The sequence below is a fragment of the Melopsittacus undulatus genome, chromosome 10, assembly GCF_012275295.1.
Source record: "Melopsittacus undulatus isolate bMelUnd1 chromosome 10, bMelUnd1.mat.Z, whole genome shotgun sequence".
Lineage (NCBI taxonomy): Eukaryota > Metazoa > Chordata > Aves > Psittaciformes > Psittaculidae > Melopsittacus > Melopsittacus undulatus.
Genome location: NC_047536.1, coordinates 30105462 through 30130388, shown reverse-complemented (window position 1 = coordinate 30130388; position 24927 = coordinate 30105462). Strand labels below are relative to the sequence as shown.

General features: G+C 51.3%; 1 protein-coding gene and 1 long non-coding RNA gene across 2 annotated transcripts in view; one reads left to right on the top strand and one right to left on the bottom strand.

The window, feature by feature from the left end:
• JPH2 (junctophilin 2) overlaps positions 1–10488 on the top strand; it is a 30425-nt gene extending 19937 nt beyond the window's left edge. Inside the window, 5 exon segments of the mRNA XM_034067220.1 lie at positions 1478–1596; positions 5277–5430; positions 5432–6047; positions 7091–7188; positions 7960–10488. Of these exon segments, the coding sequence (XP_033923111.1) occupies positions 1478–1596; positions 5277–5430; positions 5432–6047; positions 7091–7171 (970 nt within the window). The 3' untranslated portion in view covers positions 7172–7188; positions 7960–10488.
• Positions 10489–18912: 8424 nt separating this feature from the next.
• On the bottom strand, positions 18913–19722 carry LOC117436767 (uncharacterized). Its single transcript, XR_004550099.1, has 3 exons — positions 19341–19722; positions 19151–19236; positions 18913–18960 (listed from the first exon to the last, which is right to left on the bottom strand). It is a non-coding gene; the product is annotated as an uncharacterized lncRNA (long non-coding RNA).
• Between the last annotated feature and the right edge of the window lie 5205 nt (positions 19723–24927).

The window sequence follows — 24927 nt, the reverse complement described above, 5'->3', positions numbered from 1 at the left end:
GAGAGACGGGCTGAGCCACAGCAGCTCTGCACCCTCTTCTTTATCACAGGGCCCTGAACAGTGTTTTCGGCTCCCTGTCGAGTCACACTGCTGCCTCTATCAGCTGGGATTCATGCCCTACATTTAGTTCTTTCCCTCTAGCTATTCAGAATGGTGTGTGTATGTATGTGTAGATGTATATATTCTCTCCTGTAAGGGCCTCAGAACAGCAATTCTATGTCCACCTGATTGCACCTGCTTTGTATTCAGGCTAAAGCTAGTCTGGTTTGCATGCTGCATCTCAGTTTAATGGGAAAGAACTAATCCTGATTCCATGACTGACAGTCCGAAATTCCTCTGGAGCATTTTCACTGGAGGGATAAGTGCATCTTTCCTCATTTTTTTGTCCTAAAACATGACCAAATACCAACCTGAGTTTGCAAGACTCACCATACACCCTAAAGACCACATTAAAGGTTGTAATCTGTAGTGAATTAGTGTTTGAGGGCTGTTAACTGCTGTCTACCTATCCACACAAGAATACACAGTTTTGCATGTGCAGCCAGTGTATGCTCCATTGTGCACATCAAGGGAGACGCAAAGAGCCTCAGCAAGCATGGTAGTGAGAGCATGGGGAAAGCAGCTCTCTGTAAGCTCTGGGTGGAACAAAGCAGCTGAATCTATGGTGCTTCACTCTTCCTTATTTTAAAGGTGTGATTTTGCTGTTTGAAGTCAGCTCCTTCCCAGACCATAAGCAGCTGGGCTGTAAAGCTAGCCCTGCTTTTAGTGCAAAGATCACAGGACTCCGATCTCAAGGCATGCAAGGAATATGACAGCCGGCCAGTGAAATAACTCTGATAGCCCTATATCCCTGTGGAGCAAGAGACGTGCTGGGAAGGAGCGGAGAGGATTCAGGGAGCCAAGCTGGGAGAGAGACAAAAACTCTGCCTTTCTTAGGACTTATGCAATCAGCCCCCCAGGACTGCAGCGAGTAAAGGAGCCCTTTGGGCAATGTGTGTTCTTTGCTGGAGAGATACAGGAGAGGTATTTGGGGTAAAATGTGTTTGATATTCTGGACAATGGTAGCATCTCAGGGCTGGTGACAGCACGGTGGTGTTCAGCCATCCCGTTACTGTCATCTTGTGCTCCAGAGATGCCTGCGGCGATGCCTTGGCCACTCCTCTGAGCTTGGTTTTTAGTGCTTTACACTGCAGTGACAAGTCCTTTTGCAATATCTGCTGCTTCCCTGCAACACGTGAACATGCTCATGTTTGCAAATACACCTGCATGGCTACATGCAACCTTCACACCTTAGCTTTAAGCATCTGTGCCCCTCACTTGTTGAAAATCTGGGCTTTTCTCCTTGAGTGTGGGGGTTTTGGGACAAGTGAACAAGCACTGAATGGGCTGATTTGATTTTGTTACTTGAGTCCACTGCTCATGCTGGGACAGTCTTGGCTTGGATGGTGCTCACTGTTGTGCCCTCTTCTCTCCACAGGACAGCTCATGCCAAAGCCAAGGCTGAGGGGTCTGAGCAGGCAGCTCAGGCAGCTAACAACGAATCGGGCATAGCCAGAATGATGGCCAGGGAGCTCTCTCCAGACTTCTACCAGCCAGGTAGGCCCAGAGGCATCATGTAAGAGGGATTCTGCAATTTTCCTGGGGAATCTGTTCAATTGCTTCACCTGCTTTATAACTCCACAAGTTTCCCTCCTGTTTTTCCTAAAACCTTTTTTGCCCAAGTTCAGCCATCTCCCTGCCCTCGTTTATTTGCTGTCCTCCTTACACCACTGTGCTGGTGGTGTATGTCACCATAGGCTGGAGGAAAAGCCCACAATCCCTCAACTTCCCCTCATGTTTCTCCATAAGCTGAAGCCCTCCCAGCCCCAGGCAAGGCAGGCAGGGAGCTCAGTACTAGCAGTGTTCCTACAGATATATCCCTCGTGGCTTTTTCTTGGAACAGTATTGCACATTGACTCATAAGCCCACACCCTGTGGGGCCCCTCACCACACCAGGGTATGATCAGACTTGGCTAATTAGGGGCTGTAATATCCTATAAGGAAGTTGCTAATGCAAACGACTACTTCCCTGATTCCCTATTTATTTATTAGCATCACTACTAATTATTTGGCTGGGAAAACACTTGGGAGGTTCCTTCTATGAGACCAAGCACTGAGGATTAGTAAATAGGAAGTGTAATACTAGAAGCAGTATTGTGAATGCCATTACCTTTCCCTGGGCAAAGTTAGCTGGAGAAAGCTTTCCTGTCCAGAGAGGGAAGGCAATAACAGAGCAGAAAACAAGTATCCAAAAGCTTACATTTTAATCATGTCTTTCTTATTACCCACCTTTGTTTCCTGCAACAAATGTCCTGTGGCTGCTGAGGCAGGATCATGAGGGACCATCACAGTGGCAAAATTGGGGTTAGGTGCCAAAGGCTGACTCTTGCTCAGCAAAACCTGCACAGTTCCTGTTCTGATTTTGGTGCCTCCAGGTCTCTGGTACTACACACCAGCACAGGGCATGCAGTGGGAAAGGGGAATCTCCTCGCTTGGCCAAGGAGAGTCATGCTGACAGATTTGCCTAAATTCCCTATATTCCCACCTTGCTCTGACCTACAGAGTGCCCAGCTGGGGAGATGCCATGCTGGAGGGCTGCCCACTCCCACCCACCACCCAGCAAGGCCCATTGGAGCTGGATTTGAGAGGGGAAACACCACAGTGCTTGGGCATGGGTGTGAGCCAGCATGTGGCACTTCATTTAACAATAGCTAAACGTGGCTTGATCCTGACATAAGTCCCCCAGCTGCCATTCACAGCTCCACATTCACCCTTTGCACACTGGGGTATTTATAGCACAGAGGCAAAGGAAACTGGAATTCCTAATGGGAGATTTTGACATCCAGATAGATTATTTTTTCCACCCATGGCAATTGAATGAGACAATTGAAAAGGTCTTTGCAAAATGCCTGAAACAGCCTGGCCTCTGCTGCTTGGGTGCTGAATCTTCTCACCACTTTAACATAGGGCTTTTATATAGGGCTTTACTTAGGTCCTGGCCTCTCTCAACGGCGTTAGTTGCTGATGCATGGTTTTATTCTATGATTCTTTTCAATCCCTAAACTCCCTAAGTGCACAGCAAGGGGAAATGTCTCCTCTTCACAGCTGCCTTGTCCAGGGACAGGAAAAAGTCCACCCTTGGATTTTGCTAGGACTCAGAGCTGCTGGTCACAGAGCCAGGAGAGCCCAGCAGTGCTTGGCAGCTGCATTTCACCCTGTTATCCTGGCTGATAAACCCTAATATGTCTGGCAAGGGCAATCCTTCTCAGCAAGCCTCATATCTCTAATAAGTATTGAGCCCTGGGTTTCATTTAGGATATCAACCCTAATAGCTCAGAGGAGAGGATACAAGCCAAAGTCCTTGCTTAAATGTCATGCTGAGAGGTGAAGGTGGGGAGGTGATGAGGATCTAAGCTATGCAGCTGGGGTTTTTTTGGTGTGAATTACTCCAGAGGAGAAGAAAGCAGCAGGAGGGAGCAAGGAGCCTGGAGCTGCAAGCAGCCTATTTTGAGGAGTCTGAACAACTGCTGAAATGGCTTCCGAATAATCCACTTGCAGCCAGAAATAAATGGCCCTGAATGGGTCGCCTGCTGATTGACAGGAGCGTGCAGGCAGGCAAGAGCAGCTAAAATCAGTGCCCTTTACTCCCCAGTGCAGAGGCATTGCCTGCGTGGGTAGGAAGTAGCAGCATGCAAATCACACCACTGATTTATTAGAGGGAAAGGAGCACCAATCCAAATTTCCCGACCAGGCTTAAATGTGCATCAGGCCTTGGGGTGGAGGATACAAGGGGGGGAACTGCAAGGCAGCTGGGAACAGCATGACTGCAGGGCCTGTGCTGTTGAGGAACACAGTGCAAGCCCTATACATCTGCACTCCTCTGCTGAATCACTTAGATTCAGCAGGAGGCCAAAGTCACTTTCAAAAGCAGGTGCTTTGCTTTCAGACAAGGTGAGTGGTGACCTCCCACTGCCTGTAAGGAGCAGGCTCCTCTTGTTCTCACTTGTTATGAGCATCACGGTGATGCGCAGAAACCCCTGTCCCAGGGTGGGTAGCAGCATGCAGAGAACTGTGCGGGGTTGTTACTCCAAAAGGTATTCCCAGTTGTTCAGTGGTGGGTTTTGCTCAGCCAGCCACCCAACATGATAGGTATCTTTGGTGTCAGGCTCTGGCTGACCTCCCCAGACCCTAGCTGGGCTGCAGCTTGCTTTGCAGACATGGCCGAGGGTTAACAAGAAGATTCAATGGTAAGTGAGTGAAGGCAATGTTGCCAAGAGCTGACAAATCATCATGGGAGATGAAGCCAGGACAAAAGCCAAAGCCCTGACTCACCTTGTGTGATGGTGCTGGGTAAATCTGCTGCTGTTTCAGGGCTCAGTGCAGAGAGGAGGGCTGTGAAACTGGTAGCCCTGCTGCAAGCATGAGGAACATGGTTTTCCCATCATAAGGGATGAGAGACATTTGGGATGCCTGCCTTTCCCAATGAAACTGGGGTCTCCTGTATCACCTGTGAAGTTGTCATGGTGTTAGACACCAAAGAAGCCATACCAGCCATTCAAAAAATAAACCAAAAACTTGGATGGGAGCTGGCAGGATAACTCCAGGATAACCCATCCATGTGGCCACAAGCTGGATTGCTGATGTTCACTGTTTCTTTAACCTCACCTAGAGCTCCCCGACTGCTCCTTCAGCTCTTTCCAGCTGGACAGCACATGGTGGGGCTCAGAGCTTCCAGCTGCTCCTGGAGGACACTCTTGCTGGAAGCAGGCTCTGTTTTGGGAGCACCTCATCTTCCAACCTCTCGCAGTCATCCCCAAACCCATTGGTGGTGGTGGCTTTCAGCTACCTGAAAGGAGGATGGAGAGAGGAGGAGGCTGGTTTCTTCTCCCCAGCAACAAGATAGAGGACAAGAGGAAACAGCCTGGAGCTGTACCATGGGAGGTTTAGATGGAGCTGAGGAGCAATTCCTTCCCCAAAGGGTGCTCAGGCACTGGAACAGGCTGCCCAGGGCAGGGCTGGAGTCACTGTCCCTGCAAGTGTTCACACATTGTGGAGATGAGGCCTCAGTGCCGTGAGTTAGTGGTGGCCTTGGCAGTGCTGGGGATGGTTGAACTTGTTGATCTTAAAGCTGTTTTCCAACCCCGCTGATCCTGTGATTCTCTGGTGGCACAGAGCTGGAGCATTCTGTGCCCCTGCACCCTGCGAGGCAGCTCCTCACACCTCTCCTCTCTCCACAGGCCCCGAGTACCAGAAGCGGAAGCTGATGCACGAGATCATGGAGAACGCGGAGCATGCCATCAACATGGAGGAGGAGGTTCCTCGGCCCGAGGGCGCCCCACCGCCCCCCACGCCCCCCGAGAGCCCCCAGCTCCACGAGCAGGACGAGGCCCGCGGCCCCCCCCAGCCCCGCCGCCACCCCCCCGGAGGCCAAGCGGGCCAAGGCTGCTCCGCGCCAGGACGGTGCCCTCCGTCCGGGCAGCTGGGCCGAGCCCGCCGGGCGCTCGGGTGGCGGAAGCCCCGCACCCCCCGACGGCGAGGCCCGGCCGGGGTCCCGCGGCTGGGCGCGCCCGGCCGAGCAGATGGAGATCGAGCCGCTGCAGAGGAAGGCGCGCGAGCCCGACGGGGAGCACTTCCAGGGGTACCACAGCTACGCCGTCCGCACCTCCCCTGCCATGGACTATGAGGAGGAGCCGCTCATCGAGCCCGAGCCGCCCTCCGCGGAGCCCCGAGGGGACGCCCAGCGCCGAGGGGACACCCCTGTCCCGCCGCAGGAGCGGGAGGAGAAGCCGGCGGCCAAACCGGAGATCAAGCCGGAGCCACAGCGGGCCAAGGAGCCGAAGCAGCGCCCCAGCCCCGAGCGCAGGGTTGCGGGTCAGGCTGAGCCCACCGCGGACAAGAAGACTGAGGCCAAGGGGCCGCGGCGGATAGAGCCCAAGGGGGGAGCCAAGGCGGTCCCTGGCCCGGTAGCGGCGGTGGCGGCAGCGCAGGAGGTGGAGGAGTACGAAGAGGTGAGGCAGGGCAGTTCGGGTCTCCGCAGGGAGCCGGCTTTGCTGGGGTTGGTGTTTGTTTTATCCCAGGAGCTCTGAAAGATGCAGAGCCCATGGCCCTGGGGCTGCAGTGAGCCCCGAGTCGTGCCCAGAGGCTCTTTTTGGGATCACAAGGGCTGCTGGAGGGATCTGGTTTCTTCTCTCCTGTTGCTTTACCAGCCAACCCTGCCCTGGATGCTGGGGATGGCATTCATAACCCTGTGTTACTTTTAACTTCCTCTCCGCACCAGGGCACATGTACTTCAGCCGCATCTCTGTCTCAAAATTTGAGGAAAACAGGCATCTTCTCATTATTTTTTTATAATTTTCTCTTGTTCTTGCCCACCCTTTTACCTGCCAAGATGGACCTGGAAATTTTGGGGGAAAACTGTAGGATGGGGAAGAAAAAGCTGAGTGGGTTTTTTTACCTGTTGCTTTTATGTTTTTGCAGTAGGGGTGTCTTACAAGTTGAACTGTGACACTGAATCACCAGCTGATTAACACAGAGTCACTGACATTCAGTTTTGCTGTTAGCAAATACAGCTGTAAACCCAGCCATTTTACAAGCCTGCTGCCTCTCACCTTGCAGCCTTTTGGATGTGAATGGCTCCGATGACGCTTCAGACAAGCACAGCTTGGAAATATTTTGGTCTGAAATCAGAGCAATCTCATATGGATGCATTTGTCTGTCTTGGCTAAAAATGGCAACTTTTACAAACATGGGCAGTGCAGGTGGAGAAGGGAACTGGGAGGAGCCGCTTGATACAGGCTTAGTGGTTCATGTGCTTATTTGTGGTCTCCTTTAATCTGATTTAGTCTCTCTAGAAGGAGTTTGCAGGGGGGGAGTAAGAATAGGAGTTGATACATACACAACTAGTTTGAAATTCAGGCTGGTTGTTAAGTGCCAAATTTCTGTGCGTCAGGAAGGGATGGTTCTGGTGTTTTTAAATAGCAGAATCAAGCTGCATCTGTCTCCTTGCCTTGAGCTGTGGGGTGTAATACTCTGGCTTGTGTTTTTCCTTCAGGGACCTAACACAATCGTGATCTGCATGGTCATCTTACTCAACATTGGTCTGGCCATCCTGTTTGTACATTTCTTGACATGATGTGCCCCTCGGACAAGGTGAGAAGAGCAATAAGCTTTTAATCCTCAATTTATAGACATAACTGTGGATGTTATAGGTTGACTGGTTTTACTGACTAATCATTCCCTAATAGATGTCCTGGTGATGAAAATGCATGGACATTTATTCCATAGATGCAATTACCTTGCATTGAGTTTCTCAGTTACCCTTTGTCTGTTCCAAGAGTGATTTGTAGAGCAATTTCAGTGGGTAGTTCTCAAGTCTTTTCATAAAGTGATTTCCTCACAGTTAAAAAATGGAACTGTGTTGATCTGATACCATCCCACAGTTTTTTGCCTTCCCACAGTACAGTTTTGTGTTCCCAGTTGCATGGGCATGGTTCATGGAGTGAAACATCTACGAGTGTTAAATTTAAAACTTGTTTCCTGAAAATATGCTTCAAGAAACACTTTGAATTTGCTGGTCTGTGGTGGCTGGTGCCAGGTAACTCTTGCATTGCTTGCATTTCATTGGCAAGAATACAAAGAAAATACAAAACTGTGAAATTTGCGGCTCTCACTGCACCAGTGCTAGTTCTGCAGGTGTTGTTATGTAGTTGTTTTATTAAAGGTAAATATAAGCTGTGAGGATATTGGGCTGCATTCCCTGAGCCTCCTGTGGGCTAAAACTGCTCCGCTGGGCACCGCTTTCTGTTGTGTTATTAGACCCCACACAGCCTGCGGAGGTGAGAGCCTTGCAGAAAGATGTGATTACATGTCAACTGTGTTTTGCTCCCCCTTGACTCTCCCATTCATCTGTGTTTGGGACAGGCGTTGCTGCTGATGGAGACCATGGACCTTGGCGGGGATTAAATCTCAGCTGCCTGGAAACACCTAAGAGGAGGACTTTGAGATCCCAAGGTAGCACTGCAAACATCAACCTTAAATGCAAGCACCTGAAGCTCAGTTCAGTCTCCCTGTTCCCAGGCTGTGGCTGGCCTCTGCAATCTACCAAGGAAAAGCCAGGGTTTCTGCAATTCAGCCTCCTTCTCTTCTTTGTATGAAATAGCAGTTGCCTTAAATTATTCTCACCAAAGCCATCAACTGTCCTGTTGTGCCAGTGATGAGGGATTTACCTGTAGCTGTAGGAGAACAAGTGAGAAGGTCTTATGTGTGCACACTGATGTGTTTTGTAATTCCTTTGGTTGACTTAGTGTCAGAGATTTCCCAAAGACTATCATCCATGGCTTGGAGATGAAGCAATACACAGCAACCAAAACGACTCATTGGAGCTGTGCCATGGCTAAGGGTGGACGTCACCCTCTGTGCTTGGAAATCATCCAAAGGGACAAACAAACGTCTTTGCTTTTCCCATTGCCTGGAGTCGTTTTCCACGTATGGAGGACTGAGAGGGGGAGCAAGTTGAAATTGGGCTTGTTAATGTGTAACCAGTCCTGCCCATGCCTGTCGACGTGCCACGGAGGGGGGCTGCGGGATGGGGTGTGAGGGACTGGCTGACCCAAGGCTGTTTGTGCATGTGGAGGGTGCTGCAGGTGGACATTGTGCCCGTGTCAGGACCAGGCACAGTCTGAGTACTCTCCTGCTACCAGCAATACTCCGTACAGAAGCGTCTTGCAGTGGGAGAGTTCCCACTGTAACAGGAAAGGAAATTGGTGTGCTGAATCTGTCCCTTTGCCCCTTTGTAGTATGAAAATGGTGTGAGTTACAAGGAAAAGGAGGTACTTACTGAAAAATACCTCTGCATACCTGCAGGTTCCTCCCCTGGATGTGCTGGGCTGCAGGGGGGCTCCTGGGCTCTCTCACTGTGACAGAGTGAACAGACTTCCCAGCCAGAGGATGCAGGGTGGCTGTTGTGGGAGCAGTTACGTTATTCCTGAAAGAAAAAAAGGTGCAGAGACCCGAGTGACTCCAGTGTATTTGGGTTTTAGGCTCACATATACACAGCAGCCAGACTTCCAGCAGTGGGAGAGCACAGTGGGGCAATTCTAGCTGTTGTTTTGTGTGCAAGGCTTAGAGGCCTAGGTGGTTTGCACCTATTCTTCCCAAAGCTGCTACAGAGAGTGACCTTTGGAAGGAGATGTTCCCACCATGACCTGCTCTGATCCTTAGCAGTGCAAACTTAGAAAGTCAGTGCAGCTGATACTACAGTTTAGTGTGAGGCTGAGTGCTTGGATGTGTTTCTTCCTTCTTTAAGAGCATTATGTATTTTCTATCCATTTTTAAGATAATTGGTAATGTTATTTATAGTTGGTTGTGCACCTCTGTGTATCCTGAAGTCCCACAGCACAGGACTGGGCAGGAAAACCTAAGTGACTGGAAAGAATGGGGAAATGATGGTTAAGGAAAAAAAACCAGATGCCCAGTCTGCTCCAAAGGTCAATCTGAAAGGATTTCTGAGACAGAGTGACAGACACACAGGGTTTTACACTGACTGGAGACACAGGGCAAAACCTGCCTCGTTTATCAACTCTAATTATGGCATAAGACAATGAGAATAATTGAGTACTTTTATTTGCGAACCAAGTTTATTTTTTAACCTTATTGAGCTCAGGAATGTTGTCACAGTAGCAAATACGTGGTGTTAACTGTGGGAGAAGTGAATGTGATCCCTTTATAAAAGCCATGTGGCTGTACCAGTCCTGAGAAAGCTGTGCAGCACCATCGACACTTCCACAGAGCATAGTTTAGTACCAATTTTCTTTTTTCCCCCCTTTTCTTATCTATAAATGTATTGCAAACCCCAGGCTCTGCTGCCTTTGATGTTTTGTCTCCATTTGCTGGTATTTGCTTGCCAGCTCTGCAGTTTCAATATGCCAACTGATTTTATTAGCCATGAAGACAATTTCCATTGAGAGACCTGAGGGGCTTTTATTCATCACTTAGCACAAAAATGGATCTTTTTCAACAGTGCTAAGGTAATTCCCCCTCCTCCCATCCCATTTTTTTTATGCATGTGATATGCACTCAGTAATGTGCTTTCCTTCTAGTAACCTTCTGAGAAAAGTAGGTAGAGTTGCTTTTATGTGACTTATAAATATATCCATATTGTGCTGAGATATGGATATATACACATTCATACATATAGCCCCTTAGGGATTTTGTTTTCTTAGATGCAAAATTACAGATTTACCTCAAACTGCATGCTTTCAAAACTGACTAGGATATTGTGGTATACTTTCAGGTCTTACAAAGATGCAGATACATTTCACTCTTCACACAAAAATACCTTCAGCACAGGTTTTGCAAGCTGTTTACTACAATCTGTGTGCTACTGTCCAGAGTTTTCTGTCGGTTGTTCTGCTGGATTACGTGCAATAATAAAGTTATCTGCTCACTGTAGCCATGTGGATGTTTGCAGGGGGATCTCCAGGCTGACATATTCACTCCAGTCTTAAAGGATTGTTCATCAACATGTGGTGTGGGATTTCACAGGTGGCAGCTGGATGGTTTTTAGCTTTTTCCCAATATCTCTTTCAAAACCTTGAATTGTTTGTTGATGGAGGATACTTTGCAAAGAGAATTGTTTTCCCTCACTGCTTTCTAGAAATGTGGTGCCATTCAGTTGAGGACACCTCCTGCTCTCTCAGCAAGCTCTGTGCTACCATCGTGCTGGCCTCTACCCGAGGTTGCATGGGGCCAGGAGGAAAGGTGGCTCGCTGGCCCAAAGCCTGCCTGGGCAGCACAGACAGCCGCTGACAGGTCCTTTGCTCTTTCCCAACCCCAGGGGTGCCGACAAGTTTCTTTCAAGCTGTGTGTCACTGCCTGCTCCTTCAGTGCTGGGGTCCTCCTGTGTTTGGTGAGGAGCGGTTCTCTCTTTTGCCTATGGCCCATCTTCTTGCTCACCTCTTGAAACAGCCAAAGTGAGAGGAAAGCCAGGCATGAGGGACAGGGAAATGGTAGCGCTGGGAAGAGTGATTTATGGAGGAGGATGGGAGAGCGGAGCCCAGCACCAGCCAGGGGCAGCAGGGCCCGGGGGCCTGAGGAATCCAGAGTAGCCAAACCCTTCAATCCCATTTCTATTTCTGGAGTGTCTCACATGAGCAAAGCCAGGCTGTGCAGAGAGGCTGGTGGGACACAGGCTCAGCCTCCATGGGCAGTAAGACCTCTGAGTTCACCCAAAGAAGCTGGGGGTTCATGTGGTGGAAGAATTTGTGCTCTGGTAAAGACTTAGAGAGCTGAGTTTAATGAAATTATGGCCATGCTCTCCTCTTGGCTGGTTTTGCTTCTGGTATGGTAGGAACCAGCAGCATCTCATTCATCCAGTCGCTGGGAGGAGGCTGGGGGCGGGGGGGTAACTGGAGCCTTATGCACCTCTTAAATCACAGGCTGATGAATGAAGCAGACCTTTGGACCTTGTGTGACAGAGGCAGCAGGGAGGGTGGTGGGTCTGCTGCTAAGGTAATGATGTAGTGCTTAAAAAACACAGATAACAGCCCTTTCCTCAGGATAGGGGAAACGGTGCCGGGTCTCTGCCTAGGGAACTGCTGGTCTCAGGGATAATGTCCCCTACACCGCCCCTGGCCGAGAGTCACCGGGTGCAGGCAGGGAGGTGTCCGACATGTGAGAACCGGGATAAAGGCATTGGCCTGATCCTGTGTCTGAAGGGCAGCAGTCTTGGACTCAGCAGCCTTAGCAGTGGGAGGGAAGGTGCAATCTGAGCCCTGGTGTCCTTTGAGAGTGACCTGCTCAGGAGTCCTAGGGATGGCCACGCTGCCCTCCACCGGCCTTGTGGGACATCGGGGCTCTCCGGAGCAGCCACCTCTCTTGGTCTCCTTTTTTGTGTGAGAGAAGGACCAGAGCTGGGGTGAAGGTGTCCCCAGCAGTGAGCTGATGCTGGGAAGCACTGAGGGGTTACTGTGCTCCAGCTAGACATGGGGCTGATGCTGCATCACCACCTTCACTGCAGGAGCTTTCCTGGAGAAAGCCAAAGTGACTCCAGAAGCATTAATGCATCTCGGAATAGCCACTGTTAGCAGCTCCAGGAAAACATCTTCCCATGCTTGGCCCTAGCTTAGCTTCCAGCCCCAGCTCTGAAAGCTTTCTCACCCCACCTGGCCAAGTCAAGGGCATGCCATGCCCTGCTCAAGGCTAGCAGCAAGAGTTCTCATGGTGGCCATCCTCTCCTGTCCTCTTCTGCCAGAAACACTGGCACTGCATGGATGGAAATAGTTGCTTTTATTTCCTCTGGGCAGCCACCCCCACCATGGCTGTGAGGACAGACAGGATCAGCCAGCAGGGAAATACAGTGGGACCTCACTGACAACCTCAAAATCACACCAGAACTTCTCCCTGAGCTGGGAAAGCTTTTAAGGGCTTCCTGGCTTGTGGCTTCAGGCATTCCTGTTTGGAGGGGCAGCGTGCAGCTGCTGGGGTGCTCGCAGCATCCCCTCTATCTCTATAGACACAGCACAAGTCACAAGGTGGTTATTAAAAAATCCTGAGCAATTATAAAACACAGATTGTCCTTAATACTTTGCCCATCACCCACATTACAGGGGATGTGGGACTGTAGTCATGTTCCCTCCCATAGCCAATAGCTGGGAAACTGCCCCTGATTTGGAGCACAGGCAATGCCAGCGATGCCCTCCCATCAGGGTGTGCATTAGGGTTAGGGCATAAATGTGAAGGGCTGGTTAACTGCTAAACTGAGGGCATTTTGGTAAATTAGACTTCAATCTACTGTGCATTGTAGCACACTCCCTGCAATGGATGCTGTGGTTTGGAGAATGCTGAGGAGCAACCTCTGTGAGCAGGGAGAGCAGGCACGGCCAGGGGCAAGCGTGGGTTGCAAAATGAACAAGTAACTGCTGTGTGAGTACATGGGTACTGCTGGAGGACTCTGCCCCAGGCTTCATTAGCTACTCCTTTATTGGAGCCTGCTTGAACTAATTAGTTCAAAGAAGCAGCCAGGGGCCAGAGCAGACTGAAAAGGGGCTGGATCTAGTTCATTCCCTGATGTGAGCTTCGTCCTCTCTTGTGGCTCTGAAAAATTTAAGCAGTGGCTCAGCATCCTCTTTAAGTGATCTGAGTGTTACTATGCCACTATTTTAATGTTAGTAATGTGCTCTTTGCAGAATCATGCCACAGAGCAGCAGCCAAGCTCTAATAGCCTGCTCTGGTTGCAGGGAGATGCTGAGTACTCTCATCGTCTTTTTGGGGGAACTGCTGGTATTTCATGGGTTACTCTCTAATGTGGCCCTGGGGCAGGCTGGGTCCTGAGTGCTGCCCAGGACTGAAGGTGAGACACTCTTCCAGAGAGCCATCAGCATGGCCAAGCTCTCCTCTGACACAGGCTGGCATGGATGACCAATTTCCCTCCTGAAAGTACCTTTTCCACCACCCAAATCTAGAGACAAGGTAAGGAGGTAACTGACCAGGGCTTAAACTGAGGATTTTGGTAAGTTATTTAAACTTCTGTGTCTTGCAGGAGTAAATAACCCTTGCTTGGGTTCCATCCATGCACCATATAGAGATGATAGGTGTGTGGCCCCTGTCATCAATGCATTGGGACCAGCCAGATTCAGGTAAACATGCTGAATGCGGTGTCTCCTAAACTGCAAGTCTCAGCTGAATGCCGTGAGCTTCAGCCAACCCATGGCTCTTCAGGCCCATAAACCTCACTCAGCCCTTCCCCAGGCTGCTGCCTCTTCCATCTGTCCCCCTGCACTGCTCACAAATCCATTCCCTCTGCTCAGGTCTCCACCACAGTGTCAGGTCCCTTCTTTCCTGCCAGGGGACTTGTTTGCTTGTAATTGAAGAAAGCAGATGGCGTTTTACCAGGTTGAAAAGCACTGGAAGGGCAGGGGTTAGAAATAATGAGCTAAAAGGTTAGATCAAATTGGGAGGTAGAGTCAATGTGGGAAATTATTTAGGGGTCGTAGATTCTCTATTTGGTGGCATATTTATAAACCTGTAGCCTACGTTCATGCTGTTGAGACTAAATGAATGCTGAGGGTAAAATACAGCTTCAGACTTTATGAGCAGGGTGGGGTGCTGCAGGGTACAAGGTAATCCAGGCTGAAGCTTGAAGGGGGTTCTCTGGTTTCTTACGAGAAATAAAGGCTTTTATTCAGGCTCTGGGTATCCAGAGGAAGTTACAGTGTGATGAGTTACTGCTTTTCATTCCTTTCTGCTAATGATTTCTTTCCTGGCAGCATGCAGCTGCCTGCCCTCTCAACCAGCTTCTCCTTAGTAAGCTGAGTGCTGACCTTCTGCCTCCACTTCTGCCTAAAACTCTCTCAACTACTCTTCACATCAGAATACGTGCAGGAACTGGAGCTCATTTCTCATCTGCAGAGTTTAATGCTCTGGTGCATTTGCTGAGGGAATTTATCTGCCAATTACTTCTCAAAAGATAACAAAAGGTCACACAGTACTTGACACATAAGGGCAGAAAGGGGAGAATTGGGGTTTAATTGAATAGCAACTATGTTGCCCAAAAATTTCAGAACTATCAATTAGCTGTTGGTCTGGGGCTGAAATTTAATTAAGAGAATACTGCTTTTAGGGTGTCTCTGTCTGTGGGAAGAAAGCATAAAGGCGAGCAGTGAAGGCTGGAAATGTGATGGGAAGGTAGAAAAAGACCCTGCTGGTGAGGCTTCAGGGCTGAGCTGTTACTTGGGTTTGATCAAGACCATCAATCAGACTGCACGTCCCATGTCTGAGAAATGCTTTAGGTCAGGATGCAGGTGAGTTTCCAAGCTCAGCCATTAAATCCTCTTCCCACATGGCCTCAGGACAAAGCTGTCTTTCCTGCTGCTCTCTGCACCTGCAGCCATGGGGTGAAGAGCTTGGGGACACAGGACAGCCTGTTCCCAAGGAGATGCTGCCTGTGCTTGAGGGCCTGGGAGGCACCATCATCCATAGCCCCCAGCACCAAGGGCTGAGCTTTGCTACATGATCTAGTTACTGTACTAAAGCAAACAGTACGGGGATGCACACAGCCTTGACTTTTCCTCCTCTCCAGCCTCTCTAGGCTTGCAGGATGTGATCAAAGTACTGCACTGCTAAGAATGGAGCAGGGAGGGAAAGGAGAAAGGAAAGAATGCGGTGCGGCTCCCTCTGTGTCCCTGACTGCCAGAGCTGGCTATGGCATGTGTGCACCCGTAGGTGCCTGTGTACTCAAGGGCTCTCTGCCCCATGGAGCTGCAAGTCACAGCTGGCTTTGAAGATGGAGAAAATCAGTTGCTGTGCAGGCTAGATAGGGTATGGAGTGGCTTAAGGGGATTAAGCTGTTATGTTTTGAGGAGATAACTCTGATGCACTGCAAGAAGGTCTCATTAGCACAGAAAATCAGTTTAGTTCTGGGCTATAAAATAAGATGTTGTTGTTAGACTCAACCTAGCCCATGTAAGAGCTACCCCATCCAAAGGTAAGAGCTGACACATTTAAATCTGGATTTTGTCATGTTCAGAGGACCAACAGCCACCACAGGACTCACCTTCCTCATGCTCTGCTTTACCTGTGTGTTACTTCAAGGCACCCTGATCCTTACTGCTCTGATTTATCTGCAGATGCTTCAGCCAATGAATGTTCTGAGCTGCTAAGGAAAAAATCTCTTCTGCGGGGAAAAACTCTCCACTAGAGAACAGATTGTTACGAGCAAATGGTTTCAATTCTGAGTTTCTTTCACTAAGTGGAATGAATTCCTCACACAGCAGCAAAATCACTTCCATGTTCTTCAAGAAGCAAAACCCAAATCCCTGTAGAGAGCTCCTTTAACAACAATGAAGAGCAGTTTTGTTCCTGAATTCCCAATATACAATACACAAAAGAGCACAGAAATGGTATGAACCCTTACATTTCAAACAGATACTGTTTCAAATAACTCCAAAAAATCAATGCTCTCTTCCTTTATCCTACAGTTACTCAGGAGCAAAGTAGATGATAGCTTAAGAATTCACAATATAAACTCCATGCGTGCAAAGCCACCCTACACAAAAATTAAATAGGTCCTGGCAGTTCCCCACACATCAGTGGGAGGTGAGGTCTTGTTCTGGCTCACCCAGGGAAGTGGTTTCCCATAGATGCAGGTTGGTTATTGAATATCTTTAACATCAGCTGAAACCAGGACAAGTGTTCAAGGAATGTTTTACAGTCACTTGAGGGTTACAAGTGGGTAACACTTGTTTCATTTGGAAAGGGTTTGGTTTATGTGTAATCTTTTTCATTTAACTCCTAGTCCAAAGACTCTCAAAAATCTGGGGCTAGTGCCCTTGAGCTGGTTTCTTGGCTGCTGCAGGTTATGAATATCCACTTTGATCACAGGGTGATAGCAGCAATTAGAATCATGTCTTATAATCAGTGCGCCATTTACCACAAAACACTTGAGGGACTTTTACAAATAATTCTCAGGAAACAAGAGAACTTCTGTCATTGGAATGCCACTGTGTAGCTCAGATGGAAAACAATGCAGCTCCACATTCCAAGGTTAAACACACTGCGGCTCACAGTACAATGCAGATGACACCAAGCTGTGTGGTTCGGTTGATGAGCTGGAGGGAAGGAATGCCATCCAGAGGGACCTTGACACACTTGTGAGGTGGGCTGATGCCAACCTCATGAAGTTTAACCATGCCAAGTGCAAGGTCCTACACCTGGGTCGGAGCAATCCCAGGCACAGCTACAGGTTGGGCAGAGAAGATTCAGAGCAGCCCTGAGGAGCAGGACTTGGGGGTGTCGGTGGATGAGAAAATGAACATGAGCCAGCTTCAGTGTGCGCTTACAGCCCATAGAGCAACCGCATCCTGGGCTGCATCAAAAGGAGCGTGACCAGCAGGACCAAGGATCCTGCCCCTCTGCTCTGCTCTCGTCAGACCTCACTTGGAGCACTGTGTGCAGTGCTGGTGTCCTCAACAAAACTAGGACATGGAATTGTTAGAAGTCCAGAGGAGGCCACGAGGATGATCAGGGGCCAGAGCACCTCCTGTATGAAGACAGGCTGAGAAAGTTGGGGCTGTTCAGCCTGGAGAAGAGAAGGCTGCGTGGAGACCTCAGAGCAGCCTTCCAGTATCTGAAGGGGGCCTACAAGGATGCTGGGGAGGGACCCTTCATTAGGGACTGTGGTGACAGGACAAGGGTAATGGGTTAAAACTTAAACAAGGGAAGTTTAGATTGGATCTAAGGAAGGAGTTCTGTACTGTGAGGGTGCTGAGGCACTGGAATGGGTGGCCCAGGGAAGCTGTGAATGCTCCATCCCTGGCAGTGTTCAAGGGCAGGTTGGGCAGAGCCTTGGGTGGCAGGGTTTAGTGGGAAGGGTTCCTGCCCATGGCAGGGGGGTTGGAACTGGATGATTGTAAGGTCCTTTCCAACCCTAACTATTCTATGATTCTATTTCATGATTCTAACTCGCGTGTCCCCGTCCGCATTTGCACGCACACCTCGTGCACGCAGCAGCTCCACCTGCACCCTGCTGCCATTCTCCTGCTGCCAGCTCCCCCTACCTGCCCGCTTGCAGGTTCCCACATGGCAGCACTGGTGGATGACCCTGGCTAAAGCTGCAGCTGCCAACATCTGGTATCCCAAACCAGCTCCAGCCCCAGACCCTCTTCCCTCCCTGTGGAATGGGGACCAAGGGACGCACTGGAAGGAAGGGACAGAAGGGGGTAAAAGGCTTGGTTTGGGCAGCAGCATCCAACAGGATGCCGGGTGCAGGCTGCTCCCTGCAGTGACCTGAGCCTGGGCACGCTCTGATTCTGTGATTCCCTGACTGATTCCTTGTACGTGCCTGTGTTTCCCCCAGCTTGAGGAGCAGCCCAAGAAGCCTTGGTCAGGCCTGGCACAGGCTGTGCCCGATGGCAGCACCAGAGCAGGTGCCCTGCAGCCACCGAGGGGTCAGGGTGAGTGCCCAGACCTTTGGTCCCTCACCTGTGCCCATCCCTGCCCACAGCGGCAGAGAACCTGAAAGAGCCGCTCTGCCAGGGCAGGGAGCCCACGGGAGGACACTTGGGGTGCCCCAAGGCCCCTCCAGCCCTGGGAGCTTAGAGCAAGGGGAATCCACTTGTCTGCCAAAGCCACGTGCGATCGCAGTGAATACAAAGAGAGACTGGGTCAGAAGAACGTCAAGAAATGTATTTACAAAACAACAAAAATAAACAAAAGAAACAGCAAAGAACGACCGTTCTTCTTAGAAATACAACTCTTCTACCTAAAACTACAACTATACTACCTAAATGTAAAAGTCTTATTCTTAACTTATAACCTATCCTATCTAAACCTATAAGTCCTATGAGAGAAACAACAATCTTATTAAAGAACAACAATCTTCAAACAAACAGGAACTCTTCCAACAAAAACTTCTCCAAACCCCATGAACACTTCCCTCTTCTCCAGCCCTGGAAAGAAGCAGCACAAGGTCATTTCAGTGAGGCTCCTGATGGTCATTGTGTTTGCCAGCGTCTGGGGAGAGCGGGACTCTGGCGCGGGGCTCAGGGCTGGCTGGGCTGGGAGCCGGGCTCTACGCCATCAGACTGGGCTCACGTGTCCCAAAGGCAGCGCAGGGCAGCGCGGTGCTGGCGCTTGTGCCGCCAGGATGAGGCCAGCGGGCACCGTGTCCCTGCAGCGGGGCCGTCGCACACAGCCCCAGCGCCGGCGCGGCAGCAGCCGACCCAGCCTGAGTGCCAGCAGTGGATGGGGGGCACGTGCTGCCTTACTACTGCTCAGTTTGTATCCATCGTCTCCTCCACCTCCTCATCCACCTCCATCGCTTCCTCCTCCTCCCCTTCCATGTCCACCTGCATGGGTTCGTCACCCAGCCCCAGATGGGTCCTGCTGGTGGCCTGATCCTCCAGCTCCCGCAGTTGTTGGAATAGCCTAAGGCAAAAGGCAAGCAGCAGAGTGCATTGGTGCTGGCCAGAGCAGCGCAGCGCAGGCATGGGACAGGGCTCTGGGCAGCCCGGTCCCCTCTGGCTACCCGGGCAGAGGCATGAGGCGCTGGGGACCCGGGCACGTCCCCAGCAGGAGCTGGCGCGAGGCCGGGGGCTCCTTGTCCAGCAGCACCCACCAGCTCTGACAGGCTGGCGCCTGCAGCCGGAGGATCCTCTTCCTGCTCTGCTTGAGCACCTTGCGGGGCGGTAAGGGCTTGAGGACCTGGGAGAGCAGAGAGGGCAGGGGTGAGCGGCCGTGCTCCCTGCCTGCGGGGCCAGGGCACAGACCCGGCCCCACGCCTGCCTCGGCACCCACCGGCTCCTTACTCTGTGAAGGGAGTCCTCTGCCTCCTCGCCTCCGCAAGGGCTCAGTGCGGCCACCAGCAGGACACGGGTGGCTTTCTTCTGGGCCTGCATTTCCTCGTATCAGGTATAAGTTATAAGTCAGGTATAAGGGCAAGGATCAAAGAAATGGGACTGGGAAAAAGTGGAAAGGGCTGGGAGCAGGGCAGTAGGGATGGCAGCAAGCAGACGGGGATGGGAGCAGGGCAGAGCAGATCAGGAACACGGCAGAAGGGAATGGAGCACGGAGATGGGAACAGGCGAAAACTCTGGGTGAGGTCAGGGTGCAGGTCTGTGTTGGTGTCTGGGCAGGGGCAGTTGCCACTGTAACATGGGCTGTGACATCACCCCAGAGTTCCAGAACTGCTGTGAGCAGGGGATGGGGACAAGCCCTGAAGGGGCTGCAGCTCCATGGGGAAGTGTGGGCAATCATTACGTGATCCCCTGAGATGACAGAGACACACTTAATAATCAATATTATAATCAATAAAATCAATAACCAATAATCATAATCATAATCAATAAAATGGGTGAAGGCTGCACTGGCCAACTCCACAAGGACCAGGACCATCTCCTGTGCTCCTTCCCTGTCCCACAAGCACTCGGCAATCGCCCTGAGCACTGCTCATGTGCTGCACTCGGGATGTGTCCATGGGGCTGGAATTCAGCCCAGCCACGTCCTCCAGCCGTGCCCATCACGGGTGAGCCCGTGTGAGAACCTGAGCCCCATGGGCAGCAAAGGCTGCGAGGGCAGCACAAGATGTGGTGCCAGCAGCGTGTGTCCAGGGCTGCCTGCTTCAGGAGGGGTCTGCAACAGCTCCGCACCTTGAACTCGCTCCAGGGCTGCCTTGGTTGCAGCAATCAGGAGATGGTCAAATTCGAGCTCCTCAGGACAGTGAGAAGGGCGTGCAGCAAGCTCACTGCCCTGGACTGCAAGAGAGCAGACTTTGGCCTCTTCAGGAACCTGCTTAGGAAGGTTCCATGGGATAAGGCTCTAGAGGGCAGATGGGTCCAAGACTGTTGGTTGATGTTCAAGGATCTCCTACTGCAAGCTCAGGAGTGTTGCATCCCAACTAGAAGGAGGTGCAGCAGGAGGGCCAGGAGACCTCCTTGGGTGGAGAAGGAGCTGCTGAGGAAAGTTAGAAGGACACAAGAGGCTTATAAAAGGTGGAAGCAAGAACAGGCAGCCTGGAAATAGCACAGGGATGTTGTACAGGAAGTGAGGGACCAGATTAGGAAAGCTAAGGCCCAGTTAGAATTAAACTTGGCTAGGGATGTTAAAGATAACAGGAAGGGATTCTATATGTACCTGGTGACTAAAGACAGACTGGGGACAACGTAGGCCCCCTCCAGAAGCTGTCGGGAGAACTGGCTGCCCCGCATTTGGAGCAGGCTGAGGTTCTGAATGACTTCTTTGCCTCGGTCTTCAGCGGCAAATGCTCTGACCACACCACCCAAGTCTCGGAAGGCAGAGGCAGGGAGTGTGAGAATGAAGACCCTAGGCCCACTGTAGGAGAGGATCAGGTGCGAGGTCATCTTAAGAACCTGAATGTACACAAGTCCATGGGACCTGATGAAATCCATCCATGGGTCCTGAAGGAGCTGGCAAAGGAAGTTGCTAAGCCACTGCCATCGTATTTGAAAACTCGTGGCAGTCTGGTGAATTTCCCAATGACTGCAAAAAGGGAAATCTGACTCCCATTTTCAAGAATGGGAAAATGGATGAGCCGGGGAACTACAGACCAGTCAGTGTCACCTCTGTGCCTGGCAAAATCTGAGAGCAGATTCTCCTGGAAGCATGCTAAGGCACATGGAAAACAGCAAGGTGCTTGGTGACAGTCAGCAGGGCTCCACTAAGGGAAAATCCTGCCTGAGCCGTTTGGTGGCCTTCTATGATGGGGCTACGGAACTGCTGGACAGGGGTAGAGCAGTTGATGTCCTGGACTTGTGCAAAGCGTTTGACACTGTCCCACACGACATCCTTGTCTCTAAACTGGAGAGACATCAGTTTGATAGGTGGAGCAGGCGGTGGATAAAGAACTGGCTGGGTGGCCTCACACAAAGAGTTGTGGTCAATGGCTCAATGTGTGGCTGGACACCAGTAACGAGTGGTGTCCCTCAGGGATCAGTGTTGGCACCGGTCTTGTTCAGCATCTCCGTCGCAGACATGGACAGTGGGATTGAGCGCGCCCTCAGCAAGTTTGCCCATGACACCAAGTGTGGACGGGCTGCAAAGCGGTGGACATGTTGTGCCCAATCCCGATGTTTTAGCATTAGACGATGGCATTTATGATGAGTGCAGGCCACGATCCCAAGTCAGCAAGTGCCTACGTGGAGCTCGACATGTACTTAGGATGAAGAAAGCCGTGGGTAAGGAAGCAAAAGTAACGGTGCAAGCAAGATGAGAAGAAACTGGAATGTGCTAAGACACAGCAATGAGCTGTGAGCAAGTTTCAGAGAGTAGGCTCTCATATGCTTAAAGTAACCAATTAAAAATGTAATTAAATGTAAACTAGTTGCCGTGTGCTACACTGTATATGTATCCACTAATACAGCAAGCTATTGAATATGTATCCAATCTCAACACAGCCAGTTACCATGTATGTGTCCAAGTATAATACACCAAGCTATGGTAAGGAGATGCAGACAACAGTATAAAAAGGATAGATGCTTTGTAAGAAATGGCATTCTTCGGATCACATTGATCATTTCAGCGTTGTCCATAACTCCCACGTTGCGACAACCAAGCTGTGTGGTTCGGTTGATGAGCTGGAGGGAAGGAATGCCATCCAGAGGGACCTGGACACAATTGTGTGATGGGCTGGTGCCAACCTCATGAAGTTTAACCATGCTAAGTGCAAGGTCCTACACCTGGGTCGGAGCAATCCCAGGCACAGCTACAGGTTGGGCAGAGAAGAGATTCAGAGCAGCCCTGCAGAGCAGGACTTGGGGGTGTCGGTGGATGAGAAAATGAACATGAGCCAGCTTCAGTGTGCGCTTACAGCCCATAGAGCAACCGCATCCTGGGCTGCATCAAAAGGAGCGTGACCAGCAGGACCAAGGAGGTCTCTTGTCAGACCTCACTTGGAGCACTGTGTGCAGTGCTGGTGTCCTCAACAAAACTAGGACATGGAATTGTTAGAAGTCCAGAGGAGGCCACGAGCATGATCAGGGGCCAGAGCACCTCCTGTATGAAGGCAGGCTGAGAAAGTTGGGGCTGTTCAGCCTGGAGAAGAGAAGGCTGCGTGGAGACCTCATAGCAGCCTTCCAGTATCTGAAGAGGGCCTACAAGGATGCTGGGGAGGGACCCTTCATTAGGGACTGTGGTGACAGGACAAGGGTAATGGGTTAAAACTTAAACAAGGGAAGTTTAGATTGGATCTAAGGAAGGAGTTCTGTACTGTGAGGGTGCTGAGGCACTGGAATGGGTGGCCCAGGGAAGCTGTGAATGCTCCATCCCTGGCAGTGTTCAAGGGCAGGTTGGGCAGGGCCTTGGGTGGCAGGGTTTAGTGGGAAGGGTTCCTGCCCATGGCAGGGGGGTTGGAACTGGATGATTGTAAGGTCCTTTCCAACCCAAACTATTCTATGATTCCAGTGTGTCTCTGTCATCTCAGGGGGTCATGTAACGATTGCCCAATGTCCCCCATGGAGCTGCAGCCCCTTCAGGGCTTGTCCCCATCCCCTGCTCACAGCAGTTCTGGAACTCTGGGGTGATGTCACAGCCTGCGTTACAGTGGCAACTGCCCCTGCCCAGACACCAACACAGACCTGCACCCTGACTGCACCCAGACTTTTCGCCTGTTCCCATCTCCATGCTCCGTTCCCTTCTGCCGTGTTCCTGATCTGCTCTGCCCTGCTCCCATCCCTGTCTGCTTGCTGCCATCCCTACTGCCCTGCTCCCAGCCCTTTCCACTTTTTCCCAGTCCCATTTCTTTGTTCCCTGCCGTTGGACCTGATTTTCGTACGAAGAAATGCAGCCTCAGAAGAAAGGCACCTGTGTCCTGCTGGTGGCCCAGCTCAGCCCTTGCAGAGGCGAGGACGCAAAGGACTACCTTTGCAGAGTAAGGAGCCGGTGGGTGCCGAGGCAGGCACGGGGCCAGGTCTGTGCCCTGGCCCCGCAGGCTGGGAGCACAGCTGCTCACCCCTGCCCTCTCTGCTCTCCCAGGTCCTCAAGCCCTTGCCTCCTTGCAAGGTGCTGAAGCGCAGGCGTCAGAGGATCCTCCGGCTGCAGGCACCAGTATGTCAGAGCTGGTAGGTGCTGCTGGACAAGGAGCCCACGGCCTCCCACCACCTCCTGCTGGGGATGTGCCCATGGGGGGCCCCAGTGACCCCCAGCTCTGCCCGGGCACTGAGAGGGGAGCGGGGTACCCAGAGCCCTGTCCCATGCCTGCGCTCCGCTGCTCGAGGCAGCACCAATGTACTCTGCTTGCCTTTTGCCTTAGGATATTCCAACACCTGAGAGAGCCGGAGGATCAGGCCACCAGCGGGACCCAACTGGGGCTGGGTGCAGAACCGATGGAGGTAGATGTGACAGTTGAGGAGGAGGAAGCAATGCAGGTGGATGTGGAGGAAGATGAGGATATGGATACCAACTGAGCAGTGGTAAGGCAGCACGTGCCCCCCATCCACTGCTGGCACTCAGGCTGGGTCGGCTGCTGCCGCGCCGGCGCTGGGGCTGTGTGCGACGGCCCCGCTGCAGGGACACGGTGCCCGCTGGCCTCATCCTGGCGGCACAAGCGCCAGCACCGCGCTGCCCTGCGCTGCCTTTGGGACACGCGAGCCCAGTCTGATGGCGTAGAGCCCGGCTCCCAGCCCAGCCAGCCCTGAGCCCTGCGCCAGAGTCCCGCTCTCCCCAGACGCTGGCAAACACAATGACCATCAGGAGCCTCACTGAAATGACCTTGTGCTGCTTCTTTCCAGGGCTGGAGAAGAGGGAAGTGTTCATGGGGTTTGGAGAATTTTTTGTTGGAAGAGTTCCTGTTTGTTTGAAGATTGTTGTTCTTTAATAAGATTGTTGTTTCTCTCATAGGACTTATAGGTTTAGATAGGATAGGTTATAAGTTAAGAATAAGACTTTTACATTTAGGTAGTATAGTTGTAGTTTTAGGTAGAAGAGTTGTATTTCTAAGAAGAACGGTCGTTCTTTGCTGTTTTTGTTTATTTTTGTTGTTTTGTAAATACATTTCTTGACGTTCTTCTGACCCAGTCTCTCTTTGTATTCACTGCGATCGCACGTGGCTTTGGCAGACAAGTGGATTCCCCTTGCTCTGAGCTCCCAGGGCTGGAGGGGCCTTGGGGCACCCCAAGTGTCCTCCCGTGGGCTCCCTGCCCTGGCAGAGCGGCTCTTTCAGGCTCTCTGCAGCTGTGGGCAGGGATGGGCACGGGCGAGGGACCAAAGGTCTGGGCACTCACTCTGACCCCTCGGGGGCTGCAGGGCACCTGCTCTGGTGCTGCCATCGGGCACAGCCTGTGCCAGGCCTGACCAAGGCTTCTTGGGCTGCTCCTCAAGCTGGGGGAAACACGGCCACGTACAAGGAATCAGTCAGGGAATCACAGAATCAGAGCGTGCCCA